This window comes from Chiloscyllium plagiosum, chromosome 1 (assembly GCF_004010195.1).
Source record: "Chiloscyllium plagiosum isolate BGI_BamShark_2017 chromosome 1, ASM401019v2, whole genome shotgun sequence".
NCBI classification, from domain to species: Eukaryota; Metazoa; Chordata; class Chondrichthyes; order Orectolobiformes; family Hemiscylliidae; genus Chiloscyllium; species Chiloscyllium plagiosum.
In genome coordinates, this window is record NC_057710.1 from 24,188,207 (window position 1) to 24,198,873 (window position 10,667).

Genomic DNA, 10,667 nt, shown 5'->3' on the forward strand with positions numbered 1-10,667 from the left:
GGAGGCGAAGGAATTGGGAATATGGGATGGCATTTTTACAGGGGGCAGGGTGGGAGGAGGTGTAATGTAGGTAGCTGTGGGAGTCGGTCGGTTTATAGTAAATGTCCGTGTTGAGTCGATCGCCCGAGATAGAAATGGAGAGGTCTAGGAAGGGGAGGGAGGAGTCTGAGACGGTCCAGGTAAATTTGAGGTCGGGGTGGAAGGTGTTAGTAAAGTGGATGAGCTGTTCAACCTCCTCGTGGGAGCACGAGGCAGCGCCGATATAGTCATCGATGTAGCAGAGGTAAAGGTGGGGGGTGGTGCCAGTGTAGCTGCAGAAGATGGACTGCCTCGTAGGATATGTGGAACAGTTTGCTCGCACAATCTCTCGCTCTCGTTTGTTCGCGCGCACTCTGGCTCTTGTTCGCTCACACACTCGCATTTGCTTGCTTGAGCACTCTTGTTTCCTAGCACACTCTCGTTTGCTCGCGAACTCTTGCTCTCATTCGCTCGCACACTCGCTTTCATTCGCTTGCGCACTCCTGTTCGCTCGCGCGCAAACTCGCTCGTTTGCTCGCGCACATTCTTTCATTTACTCGCACACATTCTCGCTCACATGCCCTCTCTGGCTCCCCTTCGCTCGCGCGCGCGCTCTCTGGCTCCCCTTCGCTCGCGCGCGCGCTCTCTGGCTCCCCTTCGCTCGCGCACTCACGTTTGCTTGCTTGCACACTCTCTTGTTTGCTTGCATGATGGCTCGTGCACTCTCGTTCGCTAGCGCAGGCTCTCATTCGCTTGGGCACTCACTCTCATTTGCTTGACACATTCGCTCGCGCGCGCACTCGCTTTCGTTCGCTCGCGCGCGCACTCGCTTTCGTTCGCTCGCGCGCGACTCTCTTGTTTGCTTGCATGATGGCTCGTGCACTCTCGTTCGCTAGCGCAGGCTCTCATTCGCTTGGGCACTCTCTCATTTGCTTGACACGTTCGCTCGCGCGCACACTCGCTTTCGTTCGCTCGGGCGTATTCTGTCTCGTTCGTCGGGCGCATACTCTAGCTCTCGTTCGCTCACGCGCATTCACTCTCTGCTCGCGCACATTCTCGTTCGCTCGGGCACATTTTCGTTCGTTCGCGCATACTCTCGCTTTCGTTCGCTCGCGCACACTCTTGCTCTCGTTTGCTCGCTCGCGCCTATTCTCTCTCATTCACTCAAGCACACTCACCGTCGCTCGCGCGCGCTCTCTCTCCTCTCTCGTGTTTGGTCGCGCGCGCTCTCTCTCCTCTCTCGTGTTTGGTCGCGCGCGCTCTCTCTCCTCTCTCGTGTTTGGTCGCGCGCGCTCTCTCTCCTCTCTCGTGTTTGGTCGCGCGCGCTCTCTCTCCTCTCTCGTGTTTGGTCGCGCGCGCTCTCTCTCCTCTCTCGTGTTTGGTCGCGCGCGCTCTCTCTCCTCTCTCGTGTTTGGTCGCGCGCGCTCTCTCTCCTCTCTCGTGTTTGGTCGCGCGCGCTCTCTCTCCTCTCTCGTGTTTGGTCGCGCGCGCTCTCTCTCCTCTCTCGTGTTTGGTCGCGCGCGCTCTCTCTCCTCTCTCGTGTTTGGTCGCGCGCGCTCTCTCTCCTCTCTCGTGTTTGGTCGCGCGCGCTCTCTCTCCTCTCTCGTGTTTGGTCGCGCGCGCTCTCTCTCCTCTCTCGTGTTTGGTCGCGCGCGCTCTCTCTCCTCTCTCGTGTTTGGTCGCGCGCGCTCTCTCTCCTCTCTCGTGTTTGGTCGCGCGCGCTCTCTCTCCTCTCTCGTGTTTGGTCGCGCGCGCTCTCTCTCCTCTCTCGTGTTTGGTCGCGCGCGCTCTCTCTCCTCTCTCGTGTTTGGTCGCGCGCGCTCTCTCTCCTCTCTCGTGTTTGGTCGCGCGCGCTCTCTCTCCTCTCTCGTGTTTGGTCGCGCGCGCTCTCTCTCCTCTCTCGTGTTTGGTCGCGCGCGCTCTCTCTCCTCTCTCGTGTTTGGTCGCGCGCGCTCTCTCTCCTCTCTCGTGTTTGGTCGCGCGCGCTCTCTCTCCTCTCTCGTGTTTGGTCGCGCGCGCTCTCTCTCCTCTCTCGTGTTTGGTCGCGCGCGCTCTCTCTCCTCTCTCGTGTTTGGTCGCGCGCGCTCTCTCTCCTCTCTCGTGTTTGGTCGCGCGCGCTCTCTCTCCTCTCTCGTGTTTGGTCGCGCGCGCTCTCTCTCCTCTCTCGTGTTTGGTCGCGCGCGCTCTCTCTCCTCTCTCGTGTTTGGTCGCGCGCGCTCTCTCTCCTCTCTCGTGTTTGGTCGCGCGCGCTCTCTCTCCTCTCTCGTGTTTGGTCGCGCGCGCTCTCTCTCCTCTCTCGTGTTTGGTCGCGCGCGCTCTCTCTCCTCTCTCGTGTTTGGTCGCGCGCGCTCTCTCTCCTCTCTCGTGTTTGGTCGCGCGCGCTCTCTCTCCTCTCTCGTGTTTGGTCGCGCGCGCTCTCTCTCCTCTCTCGTGTTTGGTCGCGCGCGCTCTCTCTCCTCTCTCGTGTTTGGTCGCGCGCGCTCTCTCTCCTCTCTCGTGTTTGGTCGCGCGCGCTCTCTCTCCTCTCTCGTGTTTGGTCGCGCGCGCTCTCTCTCCTCTCTCGTGTTTGGTCGCGCGCGCTCTCTCTCCTCTCTCGTGTTTGGTCGCGCGCGCTCTCTCTCCTCTCTCGTGTTTGGTCGCGCGCGCTCTCTCTCCTCTCTCGTGTTTGGTCGCGCGCGCTCTCTCTCCTCTCTCGTGTTTGGTCGCGCGCGCTCTCTCTCCTCTCTCGTGTTTGGTCGCGCGCGCTCTCTCTCCTCTCTCGTGTTTGGTCGCGCGCGCTCTCTCTCCTCTCTCGTGTTTGGTCGCGCGCGCTCTCTCTCCTCTCTCGTGTTTGGTCGCGCGCGCTCTCTCTCCTCTCTCGTGTTTGGTCGCGCGCGCTCTCTCTCCTCTCTCGTGTTTGGTCGCGCGCGCTCTCTCTCCTCTCTCGTGTTTGGTCGCGCGCGCTCTCTCTCCTCTCTCGTGTTTGGTCGCGCGCGCTCTCTCTCCTCTCTCGTGTTTGGTCGCGCGCGCTCTCTCTCCTCTCTCGTGTTTGGTCGCGCGCGCTCTCTCTCCTCTCTCGTGTTTGGTCGCGCGCGCTCTCTCTCCTCTCTCGTGTTTGGTCGCGCGCGCTCTCTCTCCTCTCTCGTGTTTGGTCGCGCGCGCTCTCTCTCCTCTCTCGTGTTTGGTCGCGCGCGCTCTCTCTCCTCTCTCGTGTTTGGTCGCGCGCGCTCTCTCTCCTCTCTCGTGTTTGGTCGCGCGCGCTCTCTCTCCTCTCTCGTGTTTGGTCGCGCGCGCTCTCTCTCCTCTCTCGTGTTTGGTCGCGCGCGCTCTCTCTCCTCTCTCGTGTTTGGTCGCGCGCGCTCTCTCTCCTCTCTCGTGTTTGGTCGCGCGCGCTCTCTCTCCTCTCTCGTGTTTGGTCGCGCGCGCTCTCTCTCCTCTCTCGTGTTTGGTCGCGCGCGCTCTCTCTCCTCTCTCGTGTTTGGTCGCGCGCGCTCTCTCTCCTCTCTCGTGTTTGGTCGCGCGCGCTCTCTCTCCTCTCTCGTGTTTGGTCGCGCGCGCTCTCTCTCCTCTCTCGTGTTTGGTCGCGCGCGCTCTCTCTCCTCTCTCGTGTTTGGTCGCGCGCGCTCTCTCTCCTCTCTCGTGTTTGGTCGCGCGCGCTCTCTCTCCTCTCTCGTGTTTGGTCGCGCGCGCTCTCTCTCCTCTCTCGTGTTTGGTCGCGCGCGCTCTCTCTCCTCTCTCGTGTTTGGTCGCGCGCGCTCTCTCTCCTCTCTCGTGTTTGGTCGCGCGCGCTCTCTCTCCTCTCTCGTGTTTGGTCGCGCGCGCTCTCTCTCCTCTCTCGTGTTTGGTCGCGCGCGCTCTCTCTCCTCTCTCGTGTTTGGTCGCGCGCGCTCTCTCTCCTCTCTCGTGTTTGGTCGCGCGCGCTCTCTCTCCTCTCTCGTGTTTGGTCGCGCGCGCTCTCTCTCCTCTCTCGTGTTTGGTCGCGCGCGCTCTCTCTCCTCTCTCGTGTTTGGTCGCGCGCGCTCTCTCTCCTCTCTCGTGTTTGGTCGCGCGCGCTCTCTCTCCTCTCTCGTGTTTGGTCGCGCGCGCTCTCTCTCCTCTCTCGTGTTTGGTCGCGCGCGCTCTCTCTCCTCTCTCGTGTTTGGTCGCGCGCGCTCTCTCTCCTCTCTCGTGTTTGGTCGCGCGCGCTCTCTCTCCTCTCTCGTGTTTGGTCGCGCGCGCTCTCTCTCCTCTCTCGTGTTTGGTCGCGCGCGCTCTCTCTCCTCTCTCGTGTTTGGTCGCGCGCGCTCTCTCTCCTCTCTCGTGTTTGGTCGCGCGCGCTCTCTCTCCTCTCTCGTGTTTGGTCGCGCGCGCTCTCTCTCCTCTCTCGTGTTTGGTCGCGCGCGCTCTCTCTCCTCTCTCGTGTTTGGTCGCGCGCGCTCTCTCTCCTCTCTCGTGTTTGGTCGCGCGCGCTCTCTCTCCTCTCTCGTGTTTGGTCGCGCGCGCTCTCTCTCCTCTCTCGTGTTTGGTCGCGCGCGCTCTCTCTCCTCTCTCGTGTTTGGTCGCGCGCGCTCTCTCTCCTCTCTCGTGTTTGGTCGCGCGCGCTCTCTCTCCTCTCTCGTGTTTGGTCGCGCGCGCTCTCTCTCCTCTCTCGTGTTTGGTCGCGCGCGCTCTCTCTCCTCTCTCGTGTTTGGTCGCGCGCGCTCTCTCTCCTCTCTCGTGTTTGGTCGCGCGCGCTCTCTCTCCTCTCTCGTGTTTGGTCGCGCGCGCTCTCTCTCCTCTCTCGTGTTTGGTCGCGCGCGCTCTCTCTCCTCTCTCGTGTTTGGTCGCGCGCGCTCTCTCTCCTCTCTCGTGTTTGGTCGCGCGCGCTCTCTCTCCTCTCTCGTGTTTGGTCGCGCGCGCTCTCTCTCCTCTCTCGTGTTTGGTCGCGCGCGCTCTCTCTCCTCTCTCGTGTTTGGTCGCGCGCGCTCTCTCTCCTCTCTCGTGTTTGGTCGCGCGCGCTCTCTCTCCTCTCTCGTGTTTGGTCGCGCGCGCTCTCTCTCCTCTCTCGTGTTTGGTCGCGCGCGCTCTCTCTCCTCTCTCGTGTTTGGTCGCGCGCGCTCTCTCTCCTCTCTCGTGTTTGGTCGCGCGCGCTCTCTCTCCTCTCTCGTGTTTGGTCGCGCGCGCTCTCTCTCCTCTCTCGTGTTTGGTCGCGCGCGCTCTCTCTCCTCTCTCGTGTTTGGTCGCGCGCGCTCTCTCTCCTCTCTCGTGTTTGGTCGCGCGCGCTCTCTCTCCTCTCTCGTGTTTGGTCGCGCGCGCTCTCTCTCCTCTCTCGTGTTTGGTCGCGCGCGCTCTCTCTCCTCTCTCGTGTTTGGTCGCGCGCGCTCTCTCTCCTCTCTCGTGTTTGGTCGCGCGCGCTCTCTCTCCTCTCTCGTGTTTGGTCGCGCGCGCTCTCTCTCCTCTCTCGTGTTTGGTCGCGCGCGCTCTCTCTCCTCTCTCGTGTTTGGTCGCGCGCGCTCTCTCTCCTCTCTCGTGTTTGGTCGCGCGCGCTCTCTCTCCTCTCTCGTGTTTGGTCGCGCGCGCTCTCTCTCCTCTCTCGTGTTTGGTCGCGCGCGCTCTCTCTCCTCTCTCGTGTTTGGTCGCGCGCGCTCTCTCTCCTCTCTCGTGTTTGGTCGCGCGCGCTCTCTCTCCTCTCTCGTGTTTGGTCGCGCGCGCTCTCTCTCCTCTCTCGTGTTTGGTCGCGCGCGCTCTCTCTCCTCTCTCGTGTTTGGTCGCGCGCGCTCTCTCTCCTCTCTCGTGTTTGGTCGCGCGCGCTCTCTCTCCTCTCTCGTGTTTGGTCGCGCGCGCTCTCTCTCCTCTCTCGTGTTTGGTCGCGCGCGCTCTCTCTCCTCTCTCGTGTTTGGTCGTTTGGTCTGGCACACTCGTTCTCTCACGCTCATTCGAGCTCTCTCGTTCGGTCGAGCGCGAGCTCTCTCTCTCTCTCGTTCGGTCGAGCGCGAGCTCTCTCTCTCTCTCTCTCGTTCGGTCGAGCGCGAGCTCTCTCTCTCTCTCTCTCTCTCTCGTTCGGTCGAGCGCGAGCTTCCTGTTAACTTCCTGTTAATAGTATCCTTGATTTACAATCTTGTCCACATTTAGAATTTCAGTCCAATTCTGCTGTTTCCTTCCTTATAGTTTGTTTCAAACTTTCCAATGGAACTTCTGAAAAGCCCTGAGCAATATACTCAACCCTATAAATAGACATTTTCTCTTATTGTTCTTCTCCCACATAACATGGTTACATCATCTTTTACTTGAATTCAACTGTTTTTGAAAATCAGAAATCAGATCCTTGCTCTTAAAGAAACCACCACCTTTACATGAGTTGTTTAATTCCCATAAGGATATCACCGTGTAATTTGAAGATACTGGTTATTTCATGATCTTACCTGTATAAACGCACTACTGATGCACTTTGTTTCCCAGTACGACCCTATTTTAGTGAACACACTTGCTCTATCACCAATCTCTCTCCCCTACTTTTTATAGTTGCCAGTATCTGCAAAGCAGCATCTCTAGCATAGCTTAGTAAGCCTGTGTAATACACGGGAGAGAGTGTCAGCAAAGTTTGTACTCGCCACTCAACTGTGCAGCTCAGCTGCAAGACCGTATTTCTATTGGTCATTTCTTGCCAGTGATTTTGTTGCAGCACCACGAGCAGTGAGACTGAGAGTTGTATGACCAGCTGAAAGAAAGTTGTAGAATACTGGTGTTTCCAGGTTTGAATTTCAGTATTTGAGCAGGTCAAATGTATAAAAATTAGGCAGAAAGGAACAGATTTTATATTTTTTGAAGTATTTGTGAAGAATATTAAGATATTTCAGTGGTCGTTCCAGTGTTGAGGATGCTTCAAGGAGATTTGGCCTGAGGTGGGCAAGAGCATGGCAGATGGAATGTAATGTGGATAAGTATGAGGTTATCCATTTTCATAGAACGAACTGTAGTGCAGAGTTCTGCTTAACTGTGAATGATTGTAAAACGTGGACCTCCAAAAGCACCAGAGTCTGTCCATGTTCATGAGCAGCTGAGATGCTGGTGCAAGTATTTTTTTAGATTAGATTAGATTCCCTACAGTGTGGAAACAGACCGTTCGAAATGTTACCCACCCAGACCCATTCCCTACGCTATATTTATCCTGAATAATGCACCTAACACAATGGGCAATTTAGAATGGCCAATTCACCTAACCTGCACATCTTTGGATTGTGGGAGGAAACCCATGCAGATACGGGGAGAATGTGCCCACTCCACACAACCCAAGGTGGGAATTGAATCTGGGTCCCTGACGCTGTGAGGCAGCAGTGCTAACCACTGAGCCACCGTGCAAGGCAAATTTTTATTTGACCTTTATCATGAGAGGATTTGCATACCAGAGTAGAGTGTCTGGCTTCAATTGTATCGAATCTTGGATGGACTGCATCTAGAGTGTCGTGTGTAGTTTAGATCCCCTAACACAAGGAAAGATATCCATGTCATTGAGGGAATACAGCAGAGGTTTGCCAGCCTGATACCTGGGGCAGTGAGACTTTCCTATGAGGTGAGATTGAGGAGACTGGCACTGTATTCTGTGGTCTTCAGAAGGATAAGAGGTGATCTTGTTGAAACTATGAAAATTCCTACAATCATTAGACATTAAAATTGACTTAGTAGCTGAGTTGGCTAGGTAGGTGTAGAGGGCATTGATTTAAAAGGGACTTAGGGGGCAACTTGTTCATGGGTGATGAATATATGGAATGAGCTGCCAGAGGAAGTGGTGGAGGCTGGTACAATTACAAGATTCAAAAGGCATCTGGATGCCCACAAGAATAGCAAGGTTTCAAGAGATATAGGCCAAATGCTGGCAAATGGGACTAGATCAATTTTGGACATCTGGTCAGCATGGACGAGTTGGACTGAAGGATCTGTTTCCATGCTGTACATCTCTATCACTATATGACAGGGTAAATACAGAAAGGATGTTTGCCTGAGCTGTGGAAACAGCTAAAACAGGGCACACAATCTTAGAATAAGTGGCAAATCATTTAGGACTGAGATGAGGAGGAATTTATTCACTCATAGTTTGTGATTCTTTGGAGTTCTCTACCTCTGAGAGGTGTGGAAGCTCAGTCATTGAATAATTTCAAGGGGAGGGATTGATAGCTTTTTGGATGCTAATAATGATATGGGTATAGTGGTGGGGGGGGGGGAGGAGGAGCATGGGGTGGAGGGAAGAATTGTGGTCGATGTTTGCCCATAAAGTAGGATGGCAACCCTAATCCCAAGTTCCTGTGTCATCGGCCAAGTGATTTTGGGAAAATCTATTGTATCATTTCTTGTTTCAGTATTAATTGTTAATTCTGATTTATCTTTCTTTAGGTTCTCAGGATGAATTGAAGTCTCCATCAGCCTGCCTGGTGGTGGGGAAAGTAGTCCGTGGTGGCACTGGCCTTTTTGACCTGAAGCAGCCTCTTAGATGAATGCTCTTTTCTGATTTCTCGTCTCACTAAGAACTATTGTTAAAAGTAGACATCGATGGAATATTTTATTTGTGTATATTTTACATATTTTATAAAATACCGAATTGGAAGAGACAAATAAGATGACTGGTGTCTGTACTATCAGCCTCTTCACAGCAGCAGGTGGTGAACCAGCACCTACAACCTGAAGTTGCTTTGACCTGCTTCTAATTGCAGTGCAAAAAAGCAGCCAAAGCTATGTAGATAAGACGACGAAATGTACTAAAGTCTCACGCAAGTTGCAGTTAAGTGATGGAAGCCAGTAGGAGCAAATCCGAGGATGTTCACACGTGGTGCCACGAGTTGACAGCATTTACCGTCTTCCTGGGTGGAGAAGTATGAACCTCGGTCCTGTGCCCAGGAACATTGAAATAAATATCACTGGCCAGTAATGGTGACATGTTTTTCATGAAGCTGTTGTCACCCATGCAAGTCATCTTGCGGAGCCATCTTTATATTAATTATAGAATTGAATATATAATCTGCTCTATCTCCTCAATCAGGTCCTGACTGGCCCAGCCTGAAGTGACTGAGTTCTGTCATCGGATAATGGCAAGTTTCTTCTCCACAGTTTCCTGCCCCTTGGAAGACTGCTCCCATTCCCTCCTGCTCCTCAGTATCTATCAGGTCACCACATAGCCTGCTCCAGTTGTGCAGAGCACATTACATCAGGATGATGCGGCATGCTCTGTGCAGACTATTCTGGAGGGACTCGCTGCAGCAGCACACCACCAACCCCTGCTACCCACCCCACCAACAACTACACCTTCAGCCCTATAGTCAGCTCCTGGTTGTGGCATGGGCACCAATTTTGGTGCAGGTGCAATGCCTGCTGAGTGACCAACACTGGCCCTGATCTGCCTTTCCAAAATGCAGCACCTCACATTTATCTAAATTAAATTCCATCTGCCACTCCTCGGCCCATTGGACCTTCTGATCAAGGTCCCGTTATACTCTGAGGTAATCTCTTTTGCTGTCCACTATACCATCAATTTTGGTGTCATCTGCAAACTTACTACACCTCATATGTCCATGCCCAAATCATATATATAAATGACGAACAGAGTGAATCCAGCACCAATCCTTGTGGCGCACCGCTAGTCATAGGCCTCCACCACCACCTTCTGACTTCTACTTTTGAGCCAGTTCTGTATCCAAATGGCTAGTCCTTTCTGTATTCTGTGTGATCTAACCTTGCTAACCAGTCTACCAGGAGGAACATGGTTGAATGCCTTACTGAAGTCAATAAAGATCACGTCCACTGCTCTGTCTCCATCATTCCTGTTTGTCACTTCTTCAAAAAAAAGCCAATCAAGTTAAGACACAATTTCCACACACAAAACTATGTTGACTATCCCTAATCAGTCCTTGTCTTTTCAAAGACATGTAAATCCTATCTCATGATTCCCTCCAACAACATGCCAACCACTAATGTCAGGCTCACCCGTTCCCTGGCTTTTCCTTAGCACCTTTCTTAAATAGTGGCACCACGTTAGCCAACCCTCCAATCTTCCGGCACCTCACCTGTGGTTATCGATGATGCAAATACCTGAGTAAAGGCCCTAGCAATCACTTCCCTAGCTTCCCACAGAATTCTAGGGGACACCTATGGGCGGCACGGTGGCCCAGTGGTTAGCACTGCTGCCTCACAGCGCCTGTAGATCGATGATGCAAATACCTGAGTAAAGGCCCTAGCAATCACTTCCCTAGCTTCCCACAGAATTCTAGGGGACACCTGATCAGGTCCCCAGGATTTACTGACCTTTTTGCGTTTTAAGATGTCCAGCACCTACCCCCTGTATTATGGACATATTACTCCACACTGTCCATCTCCATATCCATCTCCATAGTAAACATTGATGCAAAATACTTGTTTAGTATCTGTCCTATCTCCTATGGTTCTACATTTGGGAGGCTTGTTGCTAGTTTCTTCATTTAATGTCTCTTACCCAAGATCCAAGCTGATAATTAAGCTCACTATTACTGCTGAACCTGGCTCCTTAAACTCATGTCTTCAACAGCATTTCAGTTGTCTTTCTCTCTCTCTGCTTCTGCAGCTCTCATAGGCAACTCAAGACCTTACCACAATCCTGTCTTGACCATTTTGAAGATTGCTACTAACAGCACATTGAATACCGTAGATATCTTTTCTATGAATAAATCTGTTTCTATACCCTCTCTCTG

General features: G+C 53.9%; 1 protein-coding gene across 1 annotated transcript in view; it reads left to right on the forward strand.

The window, feature by feature from the left end:
• The window catches only part of polr1a (RNA polymerase I subunit A), a 129,491-nt gene extending 120,083 nt beyond the window's left edge, over window positions 1-9,408 (forward strand). Inside the window, exon 27 of the mRNA XM_043715974.1 lies at window positions 8,344-9,408. Coding sequence (XP_043571909.1) covers window positions 8,344-8,444 — 101 coding nt within the window. The 3' untranslated portion in view covers window positions 8,445-9,408. The remainder of the gene's footprint in view (window positions 1-8,343) is intronic.
• Window positions 9,409-10,667: the final 1,259 nt, after the last annotated feature.